This window comes from Acipenser ruthenus, chromosome 47 (assembly GCF_902713425.1).
Source record: "Acipenser ruthenus chromosome 47, fAciRut3.2 maternal haplotype, whole genome shotgun sequence".
Lineage (NCBI taxonomy): Eukaryota > Metazoa > Chordata > Actinopteri > Acipenseriformes > Acipenseridae > Acipenser > Acipenser ruthenus.
The window spans coordinates 4,640,216-4,668,196 of record NC_081235.1 but is presented as its reverse complement, the minus strand read 5'-3'; the positions used below and the strand labels follow the sequence as shown (position 1 = coordinate 4,668,196).

The following is a 27,981-nucleotide window of genomic DNA, read 5'->3' as shown; positions in this document are numbered from 1 at the left end:
TATTTTCCATTAAATGCATCCCTGCTTTCAAACAGCATGTGTTTTTAATGGAACAGGAAAAGGGTCTGGGTTTTAAATTTCCTTCAAATATATGTCGGTCATCAGGAAGCGACGTCTGGAGCCGTCTTCGTTCATTGATATATAGCAGCCAAGAAATTCTGTGAGCAGGACTTGTCGTTGTTTTTAAAAAGAAAAACATGTTTTTTTGAAACCCGTCCAGGGTTTAGGCAAGCGAAGCTGGCGTGACGTCAGGCGCAGGCAGGAGAGAGTGAGAAAGGGGAGGGATGACCGGAGCTACTCCTTGTAACCTTTTTCTTTTCTCCTTTCCCCAAAAATGTTCCGAAACAAATGACATTGCGAATGAAATAGCTTGGAGACAAAATGCACAAAGGACCGAGACAGGCTCGGATCGCAAACTAAAAGGCACCTGGGTTATTTTCTAAGATTTCCAGTTTGTTTTGGTGTTGTTATCGTTCCATAGTAGTACTGAAACAATCCAATTAAACAGGTAGCTCACCTCGAATCCGGAAGAACTCGCCTTGCAGGTTGTTGATAGCACAGCTTTCTCTAACTTCTCTAAGCAGTCTGCCGCATTCAGTTGTTTTTGTTTTTTACGCTTGTTTATAGTCCGAGGAGGGGGGGAAAGGGGATCAGAACCGTAGGCTATACGGATTAAGAGACAACAGGATGGAAAAAAGAAAGATCTTTGTTTTGGTGGACTTTGCGTGTGTCCTAGCGGGTAAGTGATCTGACAAATGTTTCTGTTAAATTAGTAAACTCTGGTCCCCGAGCGCTGCAGTAGCGTTGTAAAGGGAACCAGAAAGCTTGAGATGTTGTGAGTGTTACAATAAATACATAAATAATAACATCTTTTTTTTTTTACATATATTTTACTGTACTGAATTTTTTTTATTATACACAGGCGAGTCTGTGCTGGAAACGTTGCATAATAATAATAATAATAATAATAATAATAATAATCATCATCATCATCTCTGTCAATGTAGTATTTTCTATTAAGTTGTATAATTGCATCTTATTTATTTATTTTTATTTTGAACAATAAATGCACTTTTTTTTTTAAAAATAATCCTCATTTTTTTCTATTAGGCATTTTTCTCGTATTGTAAGCTGTCTGTGTAATCACATTTATTAAATGTTCAAACGTGCTTAGTACAATATTATCCTAGTTATTTTCTGTAGAGCTAATGTATACCCATTTTTGCAGATGGAAGTGAAATTGAAATCCTGACTAAGTGGATTGCTTGGAGACCGCTGAGCTGGAGTTTAGCATTTCGTTTTTCTCCAGTACAGTAGTGTCCTTCCTCGAGTGTCTGGTTTCTGCAGGGGTGCTGTACGGATTACAGTAGTTAAGCAGCCCCGTGTTTGCATGGTGAAACGCTGCCTTTAGTAAAATATAGCCTTTGATTGTTTTTCATGGATTGCAGCCTGACTGGTTATGCTGTTATTGTACGATATGCTACCGAAAAGCGAGCTGAGCTCGACAGTGTATGTAGATGTTATTTGTAATAAAAGCATCGGTGTTAAGCATTTCTGTGTGTTTTCATAGTTAGCCCAGGTGCATTTGACAACCCAAATGTGTTGTGGTTTTTATAGAACAGCTCTTTCTTTCTTTCTTTCTTTCTTTCTTTTGGTACAGTGTCCCATATGGCTTTTATTATTTATTTACTTATTTATTTATTTTTCTTACACGTTTCAAGACTATTTAAAACATTAGCTTTGTAACTTTCGTTTTTTATCTTGTAAAATATTCTCGGTATACAAAAGCATGCAGGGCAGCAGTGTGGAGTAGTGGTTAGGGCTCTGGACTCTTGACTGGAGGGTCGTGGGTTCAATCCCAGGTGGGGGACACTGCTGCTACACCCTTAAGCAAGGTACTTTACCTAGATTGCTCCAGTAAAAACCCAACTGTATAAATGGGTAATTGTATGTAAAAATAATGTGATATCTTTTAACAATTGTAAATCGCCCTCGATAAGGGCGTCTATGAAGAAATAAATAATAATAATAATAATAATGGTCCTGACTGGCTGCTTGCATGATGCATAAGAAGATAAAATGGTCCATAGTTGGTATGTAGTCATACCAGCTATAAAACACCCGGGCCTTATCCTTCATTCAGTGTTGTGGTCTTGGCCTTGTATCACGATACACGCAATAGGATATAGCGTGTAAAGAAAGTATCGCGATTCACGAGGAATCCTTCCGCCCCTGCTGTTAAATCCTCAAGTGGTTTAAGTGCACTGTTTTTCAAATATGTCAAGACTCGAGGCCTGTTGTCGTGTTTCTGTTAATCATTAAGAGAAAAACAGTCTGCAACGCTTTTTACGCATTGTTTTTCTAAATCTTATTAGCCATGTAAAAAAAAAGGCCTCTGATAACCCAGACTGCCTTTCCCCTTTCAAATCTCTTTTCACATCTCCTCGAGTTCTGTTCTTGCTGTACTCGGCTGACGGTTTTTTTTTTTTTGTTTTTTGTTCTGTCTCTTTCCAGGATAAAGGTGTGTGTTTGAAACGCTGACCCTGAAAAGGTTGCAGTGTGCTCGCACTTTCCTGACGTGATGTGTGCTTATTGTTTTTTTGTCTTTCTTTGCCAGCAGCAGCAAATTCCTTTATTATAAGCACTTCATTTGAATTTTGTTTAGTGGACCAAAATCCCTGTCGCAACATGCTGCGGGCAGTTTTCTTAAAAAAAAAAACAAAACAAAACTACATATTGTTTCTGCAGGTTTAGAATGAATTATTCAAGCCACTTTGTGTGTAGAACAGAAACAAGCATGGGCTTGTTACCTCTACACACTGTGGCTAATCAAGCACATAGTAAAACCTGGAATGGGTGAAGCTGCTGTGCAATAGGAGTCTTATTTCCACACCTGTATTACATTAAAGGTATTATTTCATTAGCTTAGAAGACATTTTTGTCATTTAAAATGCTGTGCTGTGGCTGGCTTACTTGTTGACCTCCATTGTAATGCAGGGATGGAAATAAGACTCCTATTGCATTGCAGGTTCACCCATTCCAGGTTTTAATAGGAGCTTGATTAGTCCCAGTTTATAAGTAACAAGCTCAGGTGTGTCTGATTAAACTCATAGTAAAATCAGGAACGGATCAAACTGCTATGTAATGAGAGTCTTATTTCCATCCCTGGGGTATCAGGATCCATCAGGGGACAGTGCTGTGTGTGCTCTGTCATGGAACGTGCCAGTGGGATGGTATAATGGGGTGAGTGGGAGCCTTGTGGTCTATAGGGCCACCTAATAAGATAGCTTTAAAGTACACAGCGATCCCTGTATTTTAAAAGCCATTATGTTTAAAAGTGCAGTAGAGTTAGGGTCTTGCTCAATCATGCAGCCTGTGTTTTAAGCTAAGAAGGGCAGTAATTACACAACGCTGACTCTGGCACTAATGTGGGTTGGGTTTATGATAGGTACCATGTGCCGAGGGGGGCTAGGTTGTTTGTGGTCACTTTGTAGTTTTCCGATAGCCCTTCATTTATTACTCAGCAGCAGCACAAATCTACCTGAACCGTGTAAAGAGCTCACGGCACTGACACTACACAGACAGAAGGAACCGTTAGCTATCAGTATCAAAGCGTTGTATAGTGATGTTCCTCATGTTAATAAAAGTCGACCGTCGATGGACTGAATGTCTCAATCTCAACGTGCGTTTCTTACCTTCTCCAGTTCATTGTCGTGCTGCATGTGCTGCGGTTGTAGGGCTTGGAGATCCACTTCCTCGTGATATTTAAAACCTTGTTTTGTTTTGTTATGTCGTGCCACTGTGAAGGAAAATAACAGGCAGATGTTCTGAGTTTTCAGCAAAATTTGTATATTTACATTAACATACATGTGGAAACAGGCATTTGAACAACTTTTTAGAGTACACTGCTAAAGACAGGGAGACATGCCGAGGATGGAAATAAGACTCCTATTGCACAGCAGTTTCACCCATTCCAGGTTTGTAGGTAACAAGCTCAGGTGTGTCTTATTAAGCTCCTAGTAAAACCAGGAATGGATGAAACTGCTATGCAATGGGAGTCTTCTTTCCATCCCTGGTTGCTTTTTGCAAATGCTGTCTGTCGCAGACAGGACATCTGGTCATGTTTATAACGGCATTACGGATGGACCGATTTTCTTTTGAATGTGGCTGCAGAGTCGATACTTGGTTAAATACTTGGTAAGCTGAAGTCTTTCCTCAGTACTGAGTCTCGCAGCGGTTCAGCTGTCTGCTAGGGACCCCTGTTGTGTCTGCAGAGCAAGACTCTTCAGCTGGCAGCCAAGTGGCCCGCCAACAGTCAGCGAAAATGATCAAAATTAACTAAAATAAATATGGAAAAGAAAAAACAAAAACAGCAACATCGTAAATCAATTTGTGATTAAGACGTGTTTTATTTCTGTATCCGGTAAAGCAGCGTGCGCATCACACAGCCCTGTTTTCTTTAAAGGTACATTTTTAATTTTAGAGGATTTTTTTAAGTTTTTTTTTTTCTGTCATGAAACATTTTGTTCCCTAATATTTATTCATAATGTGCAAGTCCTTCCTTTAGTAAGATGGTGGATGCCCGTTGGCAGCTGCGACGCTGATTTCTATAGAATTTCTCCAGACATTAGATTTACTTTGACTGCCACAGTATAAGATCACTTCCTGTGCAGCAAGTATTAGGACCCCCAGGCCCACAAAGTCTGTGCTGCATAGAATTCGAGTGAGAGGCACAGGTGGGGGCTTAATACTTGTTGCACAGGAAATAAATGTAGTTGAAAGAGCCGTGTTTAAGTGTTGTGCCAGTCAGTGAATATATATTCTGGAAAATGAAGAAAAAACTGCATTTACAGGTTTTTATTTCTCTTTACAGTGTAGCCATGGTGCGCCAATATGATATTACTGTAGGTTTAAGAATTATACAAGTACTGACAATGAATTGCATACATGACAATTGCAGATTCCTCTTAACTTAAAAACGAAAAGTGAACACATTACCTATGAAAATGCACATGCAGTAGATTCCTGTGAAATGCATATCCCGTGTGCCTAACACTTTTATACATTTAACCAGAATAAGGAACATACATTTTCAAAAGAAATGTGCTTCACAATTGTATGCAATTATCAGGCAAACAATTAAATATTACACTGTACCAATAATTGCATAAGCTGGTAACGACAGAAACATGTCTCTCTCTCTGCTCTAGCTAGTAACAAGAGAAAACGATGGTGAAAATCTTAGATTGGACCAATTCTTGTTTATTTTACCAACTGTACCGAAAGCAAAGCCAGTTTATGTATTGTGCAATGAATGTGTGTCAGTAGTACAATGTGAAAAGGCATTTTGAAACCAAACACAGAGCTTTTACGTATCCAGAGGGCTCTGCAGTTAGAGGCTCAGAGGTAGAGACGCTGTTCTCTTCCTCCAAGGTGCTTGTGCAGCTGGGCGATCTTGCACTCATTGATTGTTTTCTGAGATTCATTAGACAGTATACCATACAAAGGAGAGTAACAGTCTGGTTAGAAACAGCGAATTATTTGGGAAGTTAACCAAAACATAGAAACACGATTCCGACCCTTTCCATGGGACTGATCTGTTTTGTTTTTAACGTAGTTTTCATTGTTGTGTCAGAGATGGAACAGAAACCGACACAAGTTCATTTGTTTCAAGTGGCACTCTCACATGTTGAAAGTTTTTTGTGTCGCATCTTTACCTTACTTACAACCACACTGTGGCACAGTTCTCGCTCTCAGACTGTATATAATAGTGTATATCATAGTATAACTGTTATACTGTTACTATGTCACGTGCATTTTAAAATGTCATTCTCACAGGTCTTTGGCTACAGAAATAAATTGCAAAAGATTAAACAAAGGAAAAGGGAAATAAATCAACTGGAGACAGTCGAGATCAAGGGTTTTACAGACCTTTGTACTGCCTGGATCCGGGATGGGGAGAGACACTTATGTTGCTACGTTACCTGTTTGTCTTCCATGGGAGAGGCGGGGGCGGGAGGGGGAGGGGGAGGGGGAGGGGGCAATTGGAGAAACACGGCAGCATTTGTGAAGTTTTTTAGGGTGAAGGATTGTGAGCTTTGGGAATGGGATGAGAAACCCACACATGCCGCTCTCCCAGGGTGGTTCAAATCAGGTCGCCCGGTCGACGTGCAACCTTCAATTTGAATATGGCCAGTAGATTTGGCGACTAAGCATTTACAGTAAATACAACCGAACTTCAGTTCTGTAATAAAGGCTTTCTGCTTAACTGTCAGGATCTGCACCGCCCTGCTGATCTCGCAGAGCCAGTCCTTTCGTGGAACCAGTCCCCACTTTCTTGTTTCCATAGTAAAGAACTTTAAAAGGAAGTAGGTTCCCCTCACCCCAAGAACAACAAGGAAAGAAAGGAGTGTTGAGGTGTCTGTGCTGCCTTACCGCACAGACAGGGGGGGGGGTTAGAATAACTGCACGGCTTTTAAAAGATTCTCCGTGTTGCCGGAGGACTGCAGTGCTACAGGCCGTTGGGTTTCCCCCGACTCGCTCGGCTGATCAGCTTAGACTGCACGGGAAATTTAAAAAAAAAAAATTTTTACTTCTTACTTACCCAAAATAAAATGTCAAAGAAACTGAAGCAACAGTCAAATCTGTTTGCATTTGGATTTGGAAAATCCACATCTGGCCAACTCCATGACAATGCAAATGTAACACGACGAGAGGGCGTTATCAGAGTGCCAGTATTCTAGCCAGCCTTGACAGTAACTGTAAAATAAAGAAATGTGTTCACTTCCCTGGGATTTTTATATAGTTATCTTCCCTGGCATTTGATTCATATAGTTCTGTTTCCTGGAATTTTAATGTATCTAGTTCCCTGGCATTGTATGGAGTTAGTTCTCTGGCACATCAATTCTATATAGTTCCCCTCCCACAATATAAAGACAATTAAAAAAAACGCCCATTACATGAAAACAAAGCATGCAAATGCAATGAGTGTGCAGCATATACACGTCTCCTCATATTGAAAATGTGGGCCACCATAAAAGTTCACTTGGCCACCAGGTTTTGAAAGCTAGAGACCAAATGGCCACCAGGAAGGGTGTAGTGCTGGGGGGTCAGGGGGGAGTGCCGCCCCCCCACTTCTCTTGGGCAGGGAGAGCACTGCTTCTGTGCTTCACATGTAGAATATTGAACTGTTTTGCTCCTGTTGTTAATATATGGAGATATCCATGTGTATAACCCATACAAATAAGCAAAGAATACAATAACCACAAGAAACCCTTAAGAGATAGAGAATGAAACAGTTTGAATATAGCGTGCCTGGTCTGGAAGAGAGTAAGAGAGGTGAAGGGAGCCTGTATCAACGCTGTGCTGAGGTCTCAGCAGTTTACAATTAGATGTAATAATTCAAACAGTTCTTATTTTTAGACCCATATATAAGAAATAATGTAGATAAAATAAGCTAAACATTTATTTAAAAGATAAAACTCAATCGCAACAAACAAATAAAGGGTACCTGTGGCCTTGCACATCTTTTTTTGCAAACGGATGCACTTCTGTTTCAAAACTTCAGTCTCGTTCGCTCTTAAGTGGCTGCAATAGGACAGTGAGACGAGCTGATTCTGGACCAAACCATTCAATATACGAGGAGGGGGGAGGGGGGAGAGGGGGGAGAGGGGGGGGGGTTACGCATAGGATTAATAATAATAATGACTGCTTTTTAATCATGTGTGTAATAGTGTATGAAACTGGTTGAGGAAATGTGTACAGTATTTATTAATTAATTAATTTATTTATCTTTAGCTATTAGTCGCTATTAATAGTTATTAGTAGTTGCATTACAATAATACCTCAATACCTGATTGTCTGAATTTGTAATCAATTGGTACACTTGTTAGCCGTTTCCAAAACTTAAACTGTGGTTCTGTTGAGTGTATGAGGAAAGAGGGACTTCAGGCACGTGGTAGGGTTGAGAGAGCGGTGTGGGGAATAGATAATAGCGACCCCTCACTTCTAAATATAGCACTACACCCTGCCCTCTCAGTAACCAAACTGCAGTGGGACCACTGGGGAATAAAGCTGGATAGCAGTATTATTTGTTTATTTAGCAGATGCCTTTATCCAAGGCGACTTACAGAGACTAGGGTGTGTGAACTATGCATCAGCTGCAGAGTCACTTACAACTACGTCTCACCTGAAAGACGGAACACAAGGAGGTTAAGTGACTTGAACAGGGTCACACTGAGTCAGTGGCTGAGGTGGGATTTGAACCAGGGACCTCCTGGTTACAAGCCCGTTTTTTTAACCACTGGACCACACAGCCTCCTCCAGTACATATGGCCAGCTCTAATCTAAAATCAAAAAGCAAATGGTATGTGTGTGGGTGTGTCAAGTGAGGGTCATTGAACTGTGAATGAGGTGTGTGTTCAAGGTGGGGGAGGGAGTGGTAGAAGCAGTTTTAAGGTGGATTGTCTTGTTTCTCAGTGTTTGCTGTGGATCCTTCCCCCCCTTGCTCAGGAGCCCCCAGGTTTACAGCAAACAAACCAAACAAACTGAGGTTGGTCATTGTTTCCCAGAAACTCCTGGGATTTCCTTGTTAACAAGATGTTTCTTATCAAGCTGTTCCAGCGGGCTGGATTCTCAAAGCATTTCTTTCTCTGTCGTTAGTGCAATGTTTGGAGAGGAAAAAACCCCAGTTCTAAAATGTTGAAGAAACAACCCCAGACTATGCACAGCCCTTCAATGAAACGGCACGTTTCAGCTGTTGATTTGTCGGTAACTTCCAGGTGTTTTTAAAAAAAAAAAATTAACAATAATAATCTGAAATGTGCTAATGACGATTTGGAGTAAAGATCTTGGAGAATCTAATCCAGTGAGTTTTCACTGCGGTCTGGCTCATCCCCGTGTTTCTCGCTCTGATCTTGCTCTGTAAAGTTCAGTATGATTCAGTTTCCGGAGTTGTGCTGCTGTGTTGGTACATGCCCCATGCTGTGTTGGTACGTGCTCCATGCTATGTTGGTACATGCTCCATGCTGTATTGCAACACCTGTGTGTTCTGGAGAATGCTGATTTAGGTCCTTGTGCGCTTGCTTCCTCTGAGTACTGCCTGTAAGCAGAGAGAAAGGCTCTTTCACTGGGATCTTGCATTGATTGTTTCATTTTTATTTTTTAATATTTATAATATTTCTATACATTGTAAACCACTGTAATTGAGCCGGCTGTGAAAATCAATCTAATTTATTAATAGATACCGAAGTATAATATGAAAATGTGACCTTTTAAATATTAAATCAAATCTACTTTTTTTTATTGGAAATGTGTTTGATAAACACAATTTTATAAGCGACGTTTTAATCTGTGTAACGGTTTGCCGCTTTAGCAGAAAGTGAAACTGGTTGATCTAAGTGGAATGTCAGTAGCTTCATATTACACTGAAATCAGGGATGGGACTCCTACTGTGTAGCAGTTTCACCCATTCCAGGTTTTACCACAAGCTTGATTAGCTGCAGTGTTTATGTAACAAGCTCAGGTGTGTCTTATAATGAAACCAGGAATGGATCAAACTGCTATGCAAAGGGAATCTTCTTGCCATACTTGGGTATTACATCTGGATAATGAGGATGATGAAGATGATGATACTTAAACCACATGTGACGGAGAACAGGGGTTCAGGGGGGTGTGTCGTGTGTGTACATGCGTGCGTGCGTGCAGTGACCCACAGTGTCCCACAGTAAAAGCACAGCAAGGTGTAATAAAGCATAGGTAAGCATTGTAAAGACCAGTGAGGTATGGTAAAGCATGTTATTACAAATGGCAAACCACGTTGAACTTTGGTAAATGCGTAGTCTAACAATGGGAAAAGCATGGGAAAGCTGCAAAAATACAATGCAAAAATAAACTTTTATAAGAGAACTCACACTGCCATGTGGTTCTGAAAAGGTGGTCAAAGTGACAATTGTACGGACCTTTGATCTCATTCTTCCCATGTGGGGAATGGCCTTCACCAATAACGTTATCATTGTAAAGGATTTATGTGTGTAACTTGGTTCACTTAGAGCTGGACTGACCCAATTCACTAGAACTAGAACAAAACTTAATTTTACAAACTAAGTAGTTTTCTATTTTATCTTATGTTCCGTATTCCTTCAAGATTAGACATAAACAGGAAGATGTTTATTAAATGAGTCATAACCAGAGAAGGCAAGTTCCAACAACTGTCCCGGGTCCTCTTCTTACACTGAACAGAAATGAATCTTCCTCTATTGCACACTGAAAACCCAGCCCTTCCTGTAAAACAGAGGTTCTAACCATGTTGATTGTATTAGGGAGAGAGTGTGAAAGTGTTCACAGTGTGGATGGGTATCCCATTGCACAAGTGATCTACATTTTCCATTAGCTCCTACTGGCTGAGCTAATAAAGTCTATGAGCAATAATGCCCAAAGCTTCTTTACACCAAATTAGCATAATTATTTTCATAAAGGAGCAATGCACGCAATAAAGTTACCAAACCAGAAACCTCAAGGCTCTCGATTCAACTTTTAATAGGGTTTATTACAATTGTAACCTTTTTCCCCTCCCTTTTTTAAGCGGGTGCTTGTAATGATTCGCAGTTCAAAGCTCAGCTGATCTCTGAGATATTCAGAACGGCTGCCCCCAAAAATGTGATGAAAACGCCAATCCTCATAACGGGAATGTAGGTCAGGGCTGCAGAGCTTGCATATTGGGAACAGCTTGCTTGAATTTAACTGAACTTTGCGTGCACACTCATGAACACTCATACTCTCCTAACAGCCTCCCTGCTCTGTGCTGGTGGAGAAGGAGAAAGAGAGGCTCTTCTACTCTCTCAACAGCCTCCCTCTGTGCTGGTGGAGAAAGAGAAAAGGAGGTTATTATACTCTCTGAACAGCCTCCCACTGCTCTGTGCTGGTGGAATAGAGAAAGAGAAAGGGAGGCTCTTCTACTCTCTCAACAGCCTCCCTCTGCTGGTGGAGAAAGAGAAAGGGAGGCTCTTCTACTCTCTCAACAGCCTCCCTCTGCTGGTGGAGAAAGAGAAAGAGAGGCTCTTCTACTCTCTCAACAGCCTCCCTCTGCTGATGGAGAAAGAGAAAGAGAGGCTCTTCTACTCTCTCAACAGCCGTCTCTCTGTGCTGGTGGAGAAAGAGAAAGGGAAGCTCTTCTACTCTCTCAACAGCCTCCCTCTGCTGATGGAGAAAGAGAAAGGGAGGCTCTTCTACTCTCTCAACAGCCTCCCTCTGCTGATGGAGAAAGAGAGGCTCTTCTACTCTCTCAACAGCCGTGTCTCTGTGCTGGTGGAGAAAGAGAAAGGGAAGCTGCTTTGCTTTCTCAACAGCTTTCATTTCTCTGGGGAGTGAGAAAGTTAGAAAAGTAAATTAAGGTAGGTCAGCCACATAGTTTTTAATTTGATTTCCATTCCTTAGAATTCAAAGCTTTACAAACACCACCCCCTCTTCCAAACACACACACACAAGTACTGCTAAAATAACCTCTTCAAGGAATTGAACTTTTTTTATTTTTTGGCAGACTCTGTTCTTTAACACACTGGGTATGGAAGTGGGATGCATTCCTGTATGCTGAGTAATATTCCCCATTTCCCAATATATTCTATTCGCAGTTATACATGCTTAAAATATGGAGTGCGACTGGCTACAACACAGGGTCAAGCCAGAAAGAAAGAGCACTGTGAAGCTCCTAAGAGAAGCCAAGGCGAGTAGAAGTAATTAGCCCAGTAGTCCTCCAGTAATACAGCATGTTTTAACAGCTATCTTCCACCTTGATGGAATCTCTAATGCATGCAGAAGTGTGACGCAGTATTAAGTTAGATGAAAACGTTTTCTAAATGTATTACTGAAGAGCAGATTTCAGATTTAAAAACATGATTTCTATGCCAACAACACTGCATAAGATTCCCCCCAAACACAGCACTTGTCTTTATCACAATTGTTTTTTTATTAGTCATTTTGTAAGTTCCGCTGTAAGCAGGATGGCGCCGTGATAGAAAAATAAAACAATTCTCTCTGGTAACGGCCAGGCTGACTCGAACCAGGGGTCAAGCAGCTTCCTGTTGGGAAGGGTCTGGACTCCCGAGCAGGGGCCCCCAGCAATCTGGACAGGATAGATTGGAGGGGCCACGCCGGGAGCCACCCTGTGTCCAGTTTCAAGTCCCTTCGGTCAGTATTTGTTCTCGTGGAGATCCTGTTTCCTGAGCCAGCGCTGCCTGCCTCTGCCCCCAGACCAGGCCTGCTTTCCGGGCTGCTTTGTACTCGGCAGGGCTGGGCTGCCGACAGCTCTGACAGAAAGAAAAATAAATAAGACGACTGTGGGAGAGAATAATGCAGGGCTTCCATGTGACTAGGCAATGCGTAAATATAGAAAAAAGAAAATCTCCCAGCCACTGCCCTGTCACGTGGCTGTCAGGAGTCTTGCTTCCTTGGGATCCGCTCACTGGAACACAGGCTGATCCCCTCCTGGCTGGGTAAATCCCTCTTGAGGAAAAAGGCCAGCCCTGCAGGTGTCTGCTGCAGCTCTCCAGGCCAGTAGGGGTGCTCTTATCTGGTAGTCTCTGGCCCCAATACATTGCTCTCAGCATGATCATAAGCCAAGATAAGCAAGTTGACATTGCCAGGATGCGAACTTGGGCTCCCCCGACTGCATGACTCGCATGCTTGTGACTTTACCGGTGGATCCCTTTCTTTCTAAAAAAAATAAATTGATAGAGAATGATCAATGCTAGAAGGCTTGTAACCCCTTTTCTTCTCCCCTGCCACGGTGAATCTCGGACGCAGTCACATACAGCCCTAGATGAGATCATGTAATGGCACGCGTCTCAAACGCTCCAAAACAGCGAGACTCTTTTGGGAGCAACGGGGAAGCGCTTTCCAGCTGGAAGCACCTCAGCCAGCTTCCAAACTGAGACTTCCATGCAGTGTTAATCACAGCGGGACCCCAATGACCGGCTCAAAGAGAAAGGCCTGGAAACGGATTCACCCTGAGAGTCCAGATACCTCCAGCGCCAACTTTCCTGCCTTTGAGACCTGCCGCTGATTCTCCTGGGCTGAGCGTGATGTAGAGAGCAATCCTGGTGCCAAAAACACACGGCTCTTCACTGTATCTGAAAAAACTTAGTCGCTCTTGAAAAAGCCTCCCGATGAGGCTCCAATGTGAATCAGGCGGGCGGGGGGGGGCGGGGTCGGTCGGAGGGCTGTGAGTGAATTCCAACCGTCAGGAAGGTAATGAATGGCAATTATAGGAAAAGTGATCCATAGCATCCACCTTTGCGTAACTTTAGAACTTTATCAGAAATATGCTTGTGACATGTCGGCCTTAGTGTTTATGCAGTAATGACTATACTACAGTGTAAGGTTATTTATGAAATATTCAGCACTTATTCAAAGTCACATCAGTTTTATACACAGTAATATTGCAGTCATTTATTTGAAATTTGGAGGGGGGTGGGGATTCGTGTTCTGGGTTGAGTGATGATTACCAGCATTGCTGAAATGTTTAAATGCATAAATCTTTAAACCTTAAAGTTAAATAGAAACGCCTGCCGATGCCCACCCATTCCCAGAGGACTGGTGCAGCTGATGGGAAGCTGCCTAGCCCGGAGTTTACAGCTACCCATTGTAATTGCAGATCAGGAGCTAAAAATGGAAAGGCTGTCTTCGGCTTTCTGTTTTTAGTGTAGCTTTTTCAGTCGCTTAAAGGCTACTGTATTTGTGTGACTGACTGGCTACTCCAGGAGCCATCCTTAGAAAAAAATTAAAATAATCTTAACAAAACGAGCGTGGTGTGAGTGGTTCTGCTGCTCGCTGCTGAGCTCGAAATACCAGCAGCGGACTGGGCACTGTTGGCGTGTGTTTTTTCTAGTTTGACAATTTACTGTAATTAGTTCTTCAAGGATTTTAATTTAATAGCGGTGCCAGGCGTCTGAGTAATAGGTAGCTCCAGTCCATTTATTTTTAAGATGTGTTATAATTTACTACGCTGACTGCAAAACAGAAACCCTGTGTTGGACTGTGTGTCGGTTTCTGTACCGGGACAGTATTCTCTTGAGGATTTTGTTAATCTGGAAAAAGTTTTGAATCCCTGAAAGCTGCTAAGCCCAATAGAAATGCTCTTACAACTAAAGCCAGCTTTGTGTCATGTAAACAAACTAGGCTGTCAACCTGTCCTGCTTCTCAGTACACACAAAGTCATTGTTAGCAGCCTTTACTCGCAGTGAGTGACTCTTATTGGCCGGATAACAGGATTGCCACACCCACTTATATTCAGTGGTTAAACTGGGATTTTAAAAGAGGTGAAACTGGGATTTTAAGAGGCGGAACTCCCTTCCGAACCGTTCCGCCCCAATTTAACCCCTGCTTATATTGTGGTCAGCATGTATTGGTTCTTCATTTGTGTCACAGGAAGTGATCAGGTTCCAGGAAGCAGAATCAACTTCTCCTGTGTTGTCTTTCTACGTTCTCCAAATTGAAGAAAAAAAAAAAAAGGAAATAAAGTCAAGCAAAACACCCTAAAAGGGGACAGGTGCAAACGGACTCCATTCACGAAGCTTCGACTCGAGAGCTACTGAAATTATTTTTTTGAACCCTGTTTTTAGGAATACAGTGTTTTGATATTTCTGAAACTGTTCTGGATCATTGATGGTTTCATAACTGTCTAACTTTCATTTCTTTATAAAACGTAAATATTCTTTAAACAAGTCGTGAGTGAAAAATCTTTGGTAACCATTAACTTTGCCCTCTTCTGGTGATTTACTGACTTATAACATGTTTCCATGTGTTTGGTGGCTGCCTCTAATCAAGTTGACAAACAGAGCCTGATTCAAACTCTAACCCCAAACCATAATAATTCCACACTCCTTTCATCCATAGCTATAACACAGTGGGGACTTCAGAAACACTGAAAGAAACTTTGTAAATGCAACGACAAAAGTCTCTCGGTGTCTTCAGTCAACACGAAACGTTTGGCGTTGAATTTACTAAACTCTGCAAACCAGAGAACAACGGCACTGTAAATATTGTTCATTTGTGACAGATTTTTAGCCCTGGCCGACATTTTAGAAGATACATGTAATATAAAGGGATGAAAAGCAAACCTTTTTCAGGGTGTCTCTTGGCCAGAGAGGTGCTCATTGCAGCACCGTGTTCAGCTGAGTTTTGCTGGAGGATTTCATATGCCTGGAAAGGGATGCATACAGCTATCCCCTTACTAAAGCTTCCTATAGTAAAAGCATAGTAATCAGTAAACCAGACCTTGACCTCCAAGGTCAACAAAGTGTTTGAAGATCATATTTACTTGCTGTTCACCTATAAAAGTTTCCCCACAGTAAAAGTGTAACAGAGCACAGTGAAAGCATGGTCGGCATTGTAAAGCACAGAGAGACGTGGTAAAGCATATTAAAAACACAGCAAATTACTATAGCAAACTGTAGAGACAGCCAAGTTCTTGCAATGTAATGTGAGCATGCTGTATGATTTTTGGCTTGTCCATATTCCCGTAGTGAAGTTTCCGTGCCGCGCTGGTCCTGTCCCCTAAGCTCAGTCTCTGGTTCCTTGGTCTGAAACCCAGTTCTGACTCACACTTTCCTCTGCTAACTGGAAGCTGTAATTACTTAAAGCAGCAGAGTCACACACGCCAATCTAAAACATCATTCGATCCTTCTTCACCAAGCTGCTCGACTCCGAGGAAATGCACAGCCCCACACTAGGCTTAGTAGATGGTGTGATCGCATGCATTGAATTTTACATTCCACAATTTTTCTTTTGCTAGGCAGCGTGCATTCGTAACGGCAGAGTTAGGGTTTATTCATCACGCAGTTTAGTTTCCTTCATTGAAATGCAGACCCCTGTGTCCAGATAGTGTCTGTCCGCCTGCCTGTCGGTCACACACTACTGAAAACGAGAACTACCTTGAATCTTCTCCAGACTTTTATCATAGACGTCTAGAGCCTTGTTGCATTGCAGTTGAGTAGAATCAGATACAAGTGTATTTACCTGTCATGGATTTGAGGTTGTAAGGAACCCCACAGTATGGACCGGTTTGTTTTTTTAATGCAGCACTCCAGCCCCCCAGTGCTTTGAGGAGGTCATGGCAGATCTGCTCAGGCAGGTCCTGTGTTTGGTTTCGTGGTCGCTCGCTGCACACCAGGGCTCTGCTTCCAGATCTGGGGTTGGAATGAGTCCAGGACCTGCCCTGGAGGGATTCTATTAGGCTGGAATGTGTCGGCTGCTGTTTAATCATTTAAAGGGTGCTTAAGGATCTTTTTATTTTATTACACGTTCCCATGTGTTGCTACAACTGTTTACATAAGGTGTGTGTATTGTTTTAATTGTTTATTTATTTATTTTTTTTACATTTGACCACTTTTTTAAACCTTTAAATTGCATTCTCTGCCTCAAGATGGCTTTCCATGTACCCGCATGGACCTCTCAGAACTACATTTCCCATCATCCTCCTGCTTACATATGTAACTGAGATGGATTTACCAGTGAGCAGGAGGATGATGGGAAATGCCCCTGCCTGTCTGCCATTCAGTCCCGGGCCTCTCTCAAGCAGAGACTGACGCAAGTAGTGGTCTTGTATTTAATATATATTTACATGTGCAGTACATCGGTATATTAATAACAGGTCTTAATAGGTTCCAATGGGGGTGTGACTTATAATATTAAACATATGTCCAGCAATTTCATATACGAGGTTCCTCCACATGGGACATGTTTGTTTAGTCGAGTCTGAGGGCACGTAGGCTCTGTAAATTGATCCTAATTTGCTCAGCAGGAGCCCTGTAACAGCAGCAGCAGCGGTGGTGGTGTTGGTGGTGAAGGGGATTGAGTTGGGACGCCCTCTAGAGGCCAGGCTGTGTCAGTGCAGCGCAGTCCGGTATGTGTTGGTGGTTCTGTCTTCTCTTCACTGTTTTTGTGTCCAAACTGATCAAGATAAGAAGACGCTACTTGCAAAGCTGGAACTTAACTAAGCTGATTAATACCCAGCTTGATATTCATTCTAGAACGTTCCAGACTGCTCTGTTCCGGTTTACAGAGACCAGCTGGAAACACTGTGCTAGGTATGTCTTTCCATGTAACTAGTGTGTTCCCTGTTTTAAATAAATAAATGCAGCGTTATTATTTCTGTATTCTTAAACTCAAAAACTCAAACAGGTCATGTGAACGGGGCCCTATGTCTGTGTTCTACTAGAAGAGACATCGGTTCAACACACAGCCTTGTAGCTTCTGTTATACATGCTGGTTTGCACCTGCTTTAGCTGCTGTCACACCCAGGGCTTGGCTATCTCTGTCGAGGGTCAAAGTGCAGTCTGTCTTACAGTTGGGAATCCCTAGGGTTAAAGTCCTTTTCCTCCTGCAATAAATCTCTAAGTTCAATTTCCACACCCCTGGGAGTAGTCTGCATAACAGGAGCTGTTTAAAAAATGTGCAGAGAGGGGCCGAGCTACAATGGAAAACTAACTGATAAAAATATCTGAGCAGCATTATCCCCCCCACCCCTCCCCTTCGCCCTCACGTCTACTGAACCGGAGAAGCAGCCTTTTCATTAGCTGGGTTGATGCGGGTTACTGTATGAGTTTGACAGACCAGTGTTGACTGATTCATACAAAGCTGTAAGGTCCACATTCACAATGCTTCATGTCAAGGACTGTTTTTAAGAAATGTTTAGTTAAAAACCCATTTTGATTCATTCAATCCAGTGTGCAGTTCACAAAACCCCTGTCAGCTGTTTTTAAAGTGATCGAAGTTTATTGGCAGTTTTCGACGCACTGTTAAACCCAACAGGAAAAAAAAACATTCCTTAAAGCAGTCCTTAAGGGTTTTTATTTGGTTGGTCCTTTGACTTTTCCTTTGGGTGAGATTCTATTGCAGTAAACGGTGCTCAGTATATCAGGATTGCGGGACAGGGGTTGAAATAAGACTCCTATTACATAGCAGTTTCATCCCCAGGCTTTACCACGAGCTCGATTAGCCACAGTGTATATGAAACAATCAGGCGTGTCTTGTTAAACTCGCAGTAAAAACAGGAACGGATCAAACCGCTATGCAATGGGAGTCCACCCATTTCCACCCCTGTGGGACAGGGCATCTATAAGAAGTGGTGGGGTTTCCTGCAGTGTCTGGAAATGAAGGCAGGTACGTGGGGTCCTGGTGCTTGGGCAGTGAACAGTGCCAGGCAGGGCTCCCCAGACACACAGCAGACAGGGAGCGGGTGATCAGCAGCTCTGGTGCAGACTGATAGGAGGCACGACCGCGTAGATAGCGTCCGGGGCGAAGGCCACACCCTTTCACTGCTGCTGGGTCTCTTTTTAATTGAACTACGTTTCCAAAAGTTCCAAACCTTTCAAGTTGGAAAATGAGAAATAACACCCTAAGTGCTTCCCCATAGTAAAAGCAACGTGTAATAAAGCATGGTGAAGCACAGGTAAGCATGGTAAAGACTAGCGGTAAAGCAATTTAATAGACATGGCAAACCAGGGTACACTGTGCTAATTTCGATGAAACAGCGCATGATGTTGGTTAGGGTGCACTAACGCAGAGGAAGGCGGTAGTCCACCTGGTTTGGTATTGTTTGACCTCGTTTTGACTCCTGGGTGAATGGCACCATGCGGGTGGGCGTGCATGACTTCTTTTTTCCAAGTTCATATCCCTGATGGGGGTGTAGTATTACCTTGCTTTGTTGATTCTGAAATCAGCAGAAAAAAAGTAGGTGTTGGCTACAAAGCCCAACAAAGAAATTCATTGTCTCCTCCGGGCTACTGAAATGTGTACAGCTGGATAGGGCTGAGAAGTCAGTACTGTTGAATAGTAGAGGACAATAGTGGCCCACAAGGATCATCGCAGTGCTATTGTTGTTCTGTGCTTTAGTGCTGCCATCAGGTGTCTTACCCAGGCGGCTAATTCACCAGCCTCTGCGAGACAGACTCGGCTCCTGTGAAAACCTGTGAAGCTTCATACTGTGCAGAGCTAGGCAATGGGGGATCTTCCCCTTTCATCCCAGCCCAGCAGATAGCTCTACTGCACCCTCTGGTGGTTCAATAGAAACATGACAAGGATTAACAAAAGCTAAAAAAAAAAAAAAAAAATCGGAAATTGGCATTCCTTCAAAGAACACTCCAGTCCTTTTCTGAAGCCAGTTTTCCTCTCTAATCCTTTATTTCCAATACCTAGAGCCATCACGCAACATCTGTTTCTAATACTGTACCCAGGTCCTTTTATAAACACAGGAACTAAAATCTACATTGCACAACAAACCCTTGTAGCTTATAAAAAAAAACAGTGGAAAGTGCAATACAAGTCAACTGTTGCTGTTGTCTTTGTCGGCATTGTTACCCTCCTTAATGAAATAGTTTGTAGTGGAAGAAGCTCCTAATGTGTTCCTGCTTGACAACACCTCTGCTTCTCACTGCTGGGGTCGAAATCGCCAGCGTTTCTTAAGGAATAAACGCAGTGAAACCCTGTTTAGATAGACAGGCATCAGGGCGGACACCCCAACTCCCCAGGACGTGGTCCTCCGGAGCTGGCATGAGCCTCACACAGTTCTGCATGGTTGTTGTTCGCAGTCTCCCTGCCCTTCGTGATCATGACCCTGCTCCACAAGCCGTACCAGCGCGGGTTCTACTGCGACGACGAGAGCATCCGCTACCCCTACCGGGGGGAGACCATCTCCCACGGCATGATGGCAGGGGTCACCATCACCTGCAGCGTCCTCATCGTGAGTACAGGGGCTCCAGGGGGGTAGTGGTGAGCAGTGGGTGAACTCGCCTCTTTGGTGATCCAGGCTTGGCAGTGTCATGGGAGGCAGTAAAGCTGTACAGAGATGCTCTTAGCAGATCATGTCAGTTGTGGGTTATAGGTTAAGAGAGCCTGCCCAGCATTATATGCACTGCAGTCGCTTTTTATATAGTGAATTGGAACATGCCTCCGCTTGATTTAGCTACGATTTGCTTATCACTGGAGAGTAGGAGCGAGTAAACGCCTTATTCCTTAAAGGGTACATAAGGCCCTTTTTATTTTATTGTGTTACATGTTCCCATGTGTTGCTACAACTGTTTACGTAAGGTGTGTGTATTGTTTTATTTATTTATTTATTTAACATTTTGACCACTTTTTTAAATGCTTAAATTGCATTCCCTGCCTCAAGATGGCTTCCCATGTACCTGCATGGACCTCTCAGAACTACATTTCCCATCATCCTCCTGCTCACTGGTAAATCCATCTCAGTTACATATGTGAGCAGGAGGATGATGGGAAATGTAGTTCTGAGAGGTCCATGTGGGTACATGGGAAGCCATCTTTGAGGCAGGGAATGCAATTTAAAAGTTTTAAAAAGTGGTCAAAATGTAAAAATTAAAAATTAAAACAATACACACACCTTACGTAAACAGTTGTAGCAACACATGGGAACATGTAACATGTAACATAACATAAAATAAAAAGGTCCTTATGTGCCCTTTAAATGAGAAGCGGGTAACTCCATTTTTCCCCAAATGAGAAGTGAGTAAACTCTGCGTTTTACCCTCGGCTGCACTGCAGAGAGACACACTGCTTCCACATGTGGGCTTTACAGACCTTCCCCAACTATAAAACACTCAACAGTTTAAAAACGCTCAATTCAAACCTTTGTCATTGAATTTCTTCAGTTTCCTTTAGCACCTTTTTATAAAAAGATTATTATAGCCAAAGCAGAGCTTAGAGGGATGGTAAAGCCTATTAAAACATAATAAACAATGGTTAATACCTAGTCTAACCATGGGAAAAGAATTGCAAAATTGCTGTGCACATTTTTCAATGGAAACCACCCTGGCACCAGTTTATAGAGATCCATTTCCGTTCTAACAAGCAAGTCTATCTAAAAACTGCTGTGCTTTTCATTTTCTTTTTATAAAGGTCTTGCATTGATTTGTAAATGCTGTGCATAAAGAAACTGTTATTAAAAAGAATGCTTGATTGTGTGTTCAGATCCAGCCCCAGACTGCTGGCACCATGTGCTGGTATGAGTTAGAGCCTGATCACTTCATTCCAACATAATGTGAACTCACAGCAGAGTCTCGCTAAAACCCAACTATAATCTACACCAGCCCGCTAATGAAACGCAGGCTTCGCCTGTCATGTGATGAGCGCAAAACATGAACAGATTATTATTATTATTATTTATTTCTTAGCAGACGCCCTTATCCAGGGCGACTTACAATTGTTACAAGACATCACATTATACATTATTTCACATACAATTCCCCATTTATACAGTTGGGTTTTTACTGGAGCAATCTAGGTAAAGTACCTTGCTCAAGGGTACAACAGCAGTGTCCCCCACTGGGGATTGAACCCACAACCCTCCGGTCACGAGTCCAGAGCCCTAACCACTACTCCACACTGCTGCCCATCAGATGCCTCTGTATGTTTCATTCAAAGGGGTTATTACTGTTTTATTATTATTATTATTATTATTATTATTATTATTATTATTATTATTATTATTATTATTATTATTATTATTATTAAACACAAGGATTCAAAACATTAAAACAACATCTACACATTTTTACAAACCCATTACGATCTGATCAAGTCGCTAATGAGAACAGGGTTAGGTCCTAACTGAGAGTCTACTGCCTAAAGCAGTGCACTGGACAGGGCTGAAGGATGTCAAGGAGGCCTCCTGAGAGCCTGCTGCCCAAAGCAGTGCACTGGACAGGGCTGAAGGATGTCAAGGAGGCCTCCTGAGAGCCTGCTGCCCAAAGCAGTGCACTGGACAGGGCTGAAGGATGTCAAGGAGTCCTCCTGAGAGCCTGCTGCCCAAAGCAGTGCACTGGACAGGGCTGAAGGATGTCAAGGAGTCCTCCTGAGAGCCTGCTTCCCAAAGCAGTGCACTGGACAGGGCTGAAGGATGTCAAGGAGTCCCCTTCTTGTGTTCCAGATCGCATCAGGAGAGGCGTACTTGGTTTACTCGAAGCACCTCCACTCCAACAGCGATTTCAACCAGTACCTGTCTGCGCTGTACAAGGTGGTGGGCACCTTCATCTTCGGGGCGGGGGTCAGCCAGTCCATCACCGACCTGGCCAAGTACACTGTCGGCCGACTGCGCCCCAACTTCCTGGCAGTGTGTGACCCCGACTGGAACAAGATCAACTGCTCCAGGGGGTACGTGATGCTGGAGTCCATCTGCAGGGGGAGCCCCCGCAACGTCACCGAGTCCAGGTGAGGGGGCAGGACGGGTTACAGTGGGGAGTCTTGTATCAAGCAGAGTCTGTACAGTCTGTCAGCTTGTCCTCTTCTGTGTTCCAGGTTGTCCTTCTACTCCGGTCACTCCTCCTTCGGGATGTACTGTATGCTGTTCCTGGCAGTGAGTGCTTCTCCCTACTTCTCCCTACTTCAGATCTCCAAGTTAAACTATAGCGAGCCAAGCAGACAAAAAGTTTCAACAAAATGTAGATTTTTTACATTCCTGGCATTTGATTGTTTTAAAAATGTTCTGAGTTCTGAGACCCAGGACACTAAATGTTTGTCTGTTTGATTTGAGCTCCTTACTCTGGATTGTGTTTTTTTAAGCTACAGATGCTTGGTTCTAGTTTTGTTAAAAAAAAAATTAAAAACAGGAGTTCAAGACTCTTTGAAAATGTGCTACGCAGTTGTACGTGCAAAAAAAACATGTATTTTGCACTTAGGCGTTCATGTACAGACAGAGCAGGGATCTGAGAGAGGCAGCGTGTGTCTGCTGTTTACCACACTGTAGCTGGAACAGCAGTTGTCAGTGCTAACCGCATCGTGGTTGACCTGTTTGCCTCCTCTCCTCCCCCAGCTCTATGTCCACGCTCGTTTAGTGGCGAAATGGGCTCGTCTGCTCCGTCCCACGATCCAGTTCTTCCTCATCTCCTTCGCTCTGTACGTGGCCTACACGCGGGTCTCGGATTACATGCACCACTGGAGCGACGTTCTGGTGGGGCTCCTGCAGGGGGCGCTCATAGCCACTCTCAATGTAAGTGCAGCACGTCTCCTTTTAAAAGTTTAATAAGAGCATTCTGTAAATGTAAGGGGATAGTAAACAGGGTTGGGTCAAATTCCTTTTTTCAATTCCAATTCCTTTTTAAAATCAATTCCCATTCCCTTTCTATCAGTTTTAACACTTCATTAAGCAAAATTGCAATTCGCAAGTCACAGTTTGTTGATTAAATTGGCTTCAAAACTAAAACAATTATTATGTCCCGTCCCCCACCCTGGTACATATATAATGTATTTGGAGTGATTAAACAGACCGGATTTATTTATACTCCTCAGTTTTTCTTTTGTTCATAAATGGCCCGAGAGGTCAAATAAATAATAATGAAATAAAATGCCGTTCTCCTTCCCTCGCAGGTGCGTTACGTGTCCGATTTCTTCAAACGGAGACTCCCCAGAGTGCAGCAGAGAACGCAGCAGGATGAACTGGAGTGTAAACCAAGCCTGCATGCGGCTGATTTGGAACGCAACAGCCATTACAGCCTTCCAGGGGCTATCTAATGAACGAATGAGCGAGCGAGCGAGTGAACCACCCCCAAAAAACCACTGGACTTTAAAAGAGAGACCGAGAGAATTCGGACTGTGTAAAATCAATGACAGCGCTTCACCTTTATATATATATATATATATATATACACACATTATACATTATACATTATATATATATATATATAATGTATAGCAGACTCTTGATCCTTTTTATCAAGAGTTATTATTGTTTGTTCTTTGTCGTTGTTGTTGCCTGTGTGGTTGATATTTAGCTCCTACCTACGGATCTCGGGGGGGGGGGGGGGGGGGGGACTAAGCACTGGTCATGTGATCCATGGGTGTGTGATGGAATAAAATAAAATAATTGTTGATTTGGTGTGAGTTAGTGGGCATGTGCTCTTCGTTAAGGAAACTGCAGGTTTGACCAGGTTGGAGAACGGGATTCTGGGCAGCTGATTTAACTGCAGTAAGTGTTCCTGAGCTGTAGGGGGCGTATACGGCACTTTACACCCCAATCGCAGGATTAGAAACCCTCTCATGTCACCGATGTAGATCGCCATAGTCTTTAAACATTTGGAAACTTTCATATATCTATGGAAGACAACTGTAGTGCAGCCCCTGAATCTGATTATCAAAGCCCTGGTCAGCGCCCCTTCAGCAGCTGTCACTCGCGCTCAGCCTGTCCATAATCCCTTTAAAATAGGGCTCTCTGGGACCAGGTGGAAAAAATTTCCATGCTGACTTTTTCGGAAATGTGTTTCAGGTGGACCGGACTGCTGCAGATTTTCCTCTAGTTTCCAGTGTTTTCTCCGTGTCTGTCCTGTGATGTAATTAATTTCCCTTGATGTACAGCACAGGAGCAGACTACAGAGCTAATGCAAACAGTCTAGCAATACACCAGAAGACAGCCAAGAAGGGAAAACACATTTAATAAAACACTTCATTAAAAAACTTTTGGCAGGTGTGCTACAGCTTGGAGCAACACAAGGAGCACTTTTATTTTGGGTAGCAGCAGGGCATCGTGGGTATGCTTTGTTTTAATGTGGGGCGATACCAGCAGCTTCTAAAATATCCTGTCCACTCCGTCTGCATACAGTGGGCAGCGTTATTGAGCCAGCTTAGTACTGAACACAACTGTGTTGAGAGATGTGTTATAAATATCGCTCCAGTCACGCTTCTAAAAGCTTCATTAGAAATATACTGTCTCAGTTTGCCATTCCTCTTTCATATACTGTGTATGTCACCAGCTTGGTTAGTTCACTGTAAATTGACTTAATTCCATGTTGACAGTAAATTGTAAAAGACCTATAATTTCCTGTATAAGGCCCTTCATTCATTTGCTGTTGTCCATGTTTCACATTTTTTTGATGTGTGCAGCTATGGCCAAAAGTTTTGCATCACCTAGAATTTTAGGACTGACGTTATTTGAAAAAAAAAATGAAAAAAACTAAATGAACATAATTTCGATCTTTTTATTTAACATTATATAATCAAATAAACTACAAAATGATATCGCAAAAGTCTGCCGGAAACCATAATAGTAGTACAGTATTTCTTGTTAGATTTTGATGATTCAATGTTGTCAGTTTTTTAAGTATATGGGGAAACTACAATGCGGGGTGTAATTCAATATGTTAACATAACATTATTCAGCAGGTTTCATTGGACTTTATGAAGCAACATGAGTTAATTCCATAGGGGAATGCAAAACGTTTGGCCAGAGCTGTAGGTTAAATCTGAAAACAACGAGGGAGCATTGCAGTGTAGTGTACTGCACTGTACCAGCATTGATTCTGCTTCAGTGTGCACTAGTAGTACTTGTACTTTACCATATAAACCAGAAGAACTACAGAATAAAAACAGGTCTGCTAGGAATCTGTGTGCAGTAACGTACAAAAGCACAGATTATCAATCTTGGGAGAAAATTTCTTACACCCAGCCTTACAATAAAAAATAAAAAGCTGATTTTTTTTTTTTGTATTTGTTTTATTGTTATTCGTTAACAAAATAAAAAGAACTATTTTATAATCACTTCAGCCGTGCCTAGAATCGCTTTCTACCCTGCTTGCTGCTGTGCTTCGTACGTTAAGCTTTTGCTTCAGCGTGCCTCGGTCTGTTTTTAATAAGGGACTTGTTTAAATGCTGTTCTGTGCAAGTCTATTTTGAGACACCTTGACTGTCTCCTGCCGCCTCCATACCGAACCCTGCCAGGGCGTTGAAAGCCTCCACACAAGCACAGAGCCGCCCGCCACCTCCCAGGGTGTTGATGTTTTGTCTCCAGCGCTCTGTGCCAAGGAGGAGGCTGGATCCATGCAGCGGGGCTCTGTTTATACAGGACGTCCCGTTCATGTAAACGGTTGGGCCCCTGTGGTGGACTCGGGTAAGTGAAGCTCTTTCCTGGAACAGTGGTGGAGGTTGGGAGGCATGACAATGTGGCCATGCAGTTACAGGAGGAGATTTAGAAAGCTGAAGCCAGCAAGGTCTGTCCTGCTTTTAAACCTGAGAAAAATCAACATGTTGGATTGCAATGGCAGCTTCTTGCTCGTTGAGAGGATTATTAGTCACCCTGGAACATGGATTAGAAAAACTCCATCTGTACCCTTTAATAATAATTTAATTACATAGGAACGGACCTCGTTTTTAGGGGTGTAAACAGCAGGTATAGAACTGAGGGTTTGTGTTTGTTCATAGCCAGCTTGACTGTTATTAAACGAGTACAAACCAAGACTTTAAAATCCACTTGAATATTTCAAGGGCTGTAGAAGTTGCTTCAGCTGCTTCCTGGTACAGAATCACTTCCTGTGATGTAGATCAATCAGGCCTTGTAACCTACCCTTATAAAAGTGTACCTTAGTAAAAGCGTAGCAAAGTGTAGTAAAGTATCAGAAGCATCATAAAGCAAAGAGAGGTCTGGTAAAACATTGTAAGCTATGGTAAAAGCATTGGGGGCAAACTGCAAACGTACTGTGGTAAAGGAATCGACAGGATAAGAGGAGGTGAGAAACAGCTTGGTTTGATCGGCCAGTGCTGTGCTTGAAAAGGAATGCAGAGGTATTATCTATAGGTGTAGTTTGGATTCACTGTGATGAAGTCTGTGAAGTATTTTAATCTTGAGCTGGTGACAGATGAGAGGATCTTTATACAGTCGCAGAGAAGTATTAGCACCCTACTACACTTAATATAAGCAGTCAAGAAAACATGTTCCATGCAAGCATTTAGTGAACATTAGCCACTAATTAATACGACAAAGACCACAATGCACAATTTCTGGTAGTTTAACACAGGAGTCCCAAACTGTTTTATCTGAGGCTCACATTAGTCACTGTGGCCCACTATTAGCACTCCTTAAGAAAAATGACAAATAAAAAATATTTTTAAACCTGTAGCACTGTAAATAAACTTGATTTAAATTGTTCTTTTTTTTTATTTTGAATCTTATTTTTTTTCTTAATTTGCATTTATTGTTGCTTTAAGTAATTTCAAATATATTTTTCAAATTATAGCAAGTATAATTTGAAATGATCTATTAAAATAAATCTGCTCCAATTTAAAAGAAACTGTGTTGATCCATACAAACGTTACGAAGTGTGTGTGTGTGTGTGTGTGTGTGTGTGTGTGTGTGTGTGTGTGTGTGTGTTTTGTACCCCACAGTGCAGAAATCCGGAATCATAGGACAGCACAGGGAATCTGACTAGAAAGGTTGTTATGCAATTCCTGAAATTCCAAAGCTCCAGTCTGACATCCCACAGCTTTCCCAGGATTGGCAGCTGTAGTATTGTGCAATTACATTGGAAAAATATATCTAAACAAAGCGTGGAATGTGCTCATTTCTGAGCCTTGTGTGTGTGTGTGTGTGTGTGTATATATATATATATATATATATATATATTGAAAATGATATAGTAGACTGTATTGGGTGTAAAACATCAATCAGTTTGCACTAAAGCACTGCAGCACATCAACGCCTGCACTTTGGGTTGCATACAAAAAAAAATAAGGAGGCGTATGCTTGGATAATCACAATTCAATAAACTGTTATTTACATTTCTAACTTTTTTGGTAGGTATGTGGTAGGACACAGTTAGAAATCGAAACAGAATAGGTGAACTGGGAACGAAACTAAATGACCCCAGTTCCCCCAATTCCTGCTCTATGACAATTAGACAAAGTCTACAAACCCAGGACCACTATATTATCACCTGTAGACCTGAGTGGATGTGGCATTGCCCTGGTGTGAGGCGTATTCTCCTGGTATACCCTGGTGTGAGGCGTGTTCTCCTGGTATACCCTGGCGTGGGGCGTGTTCTCCTGGTATACCTGGTGTGGGGGCGTGTTCTCCTGGTATACCCTGGTGTGGGGCGTGTTCTCCTGGTATACCCTGGCGTGGGGCGTGTTCTCCTGGTATACCCTGGTGTGGGGCATGTTCTCCTGGTATACCCTGGTGTGAGGCGTGTTCTCCTGGTATACCCTGGC

The 27,981-nt window shown here is 42.5% G+C and overlaps 1 protein-coding gene across 1 annotated transcript; it reads left to right on the top strand.

The window, feature by feature from the left end:
• The first annotated feature begins 104 nt into the window (after positions 1-104).
• LOC117428969 (phospholipid phosphatase 2-like) lies at positions 105-23,654 on the top strand. Its single transcript, XM_034912111.2, has 6 exons — positions 105-739; positions 19,584-19,735; positions 21,941-22,221; positions 22,309-22,366; positions 22,823-22,999; positions 23,377-23,654. The coding sequence occupies exons 1-6, from the start codon at positions 688-690 to the stop codon at positions 23,518-23,520; spliced, it is 864 nt and encodes a 287-aa protein (XP_034768002.2). The 5' UTR covers positions 105-687; the 3' UTR covers positions 23,521-23,654.
• Positions 23,655-27,981: the final 4,327 nt, after the last annotated feature.

Excerpts from the sequence above, each read along its gene's own strand:
- LOC117428969 (XM_034912111.2), top strand. The coding sequence starts at position 688 with ATGGAAAAAAGAAAGATCTTTGTTTTGGTGGACTTTGCGTGTGTCCTA. Across the intron at positions 19,736-21,940 it reads TCACCTGCAGCGTCCTCATC|ATCGCATCAGGAGAGGCGTA; the intron begins GTGAGTACAGGG and ends CTTGTGTTCCAG. Across the intron at positions 22,222-22,308 it reads CGCAACGTCACCGAGTCCAG|GTTGTCCTTCTACTCCGGTC; the intron begins GTGAGGGGGCAG and ends TCTGTGTTCCAG.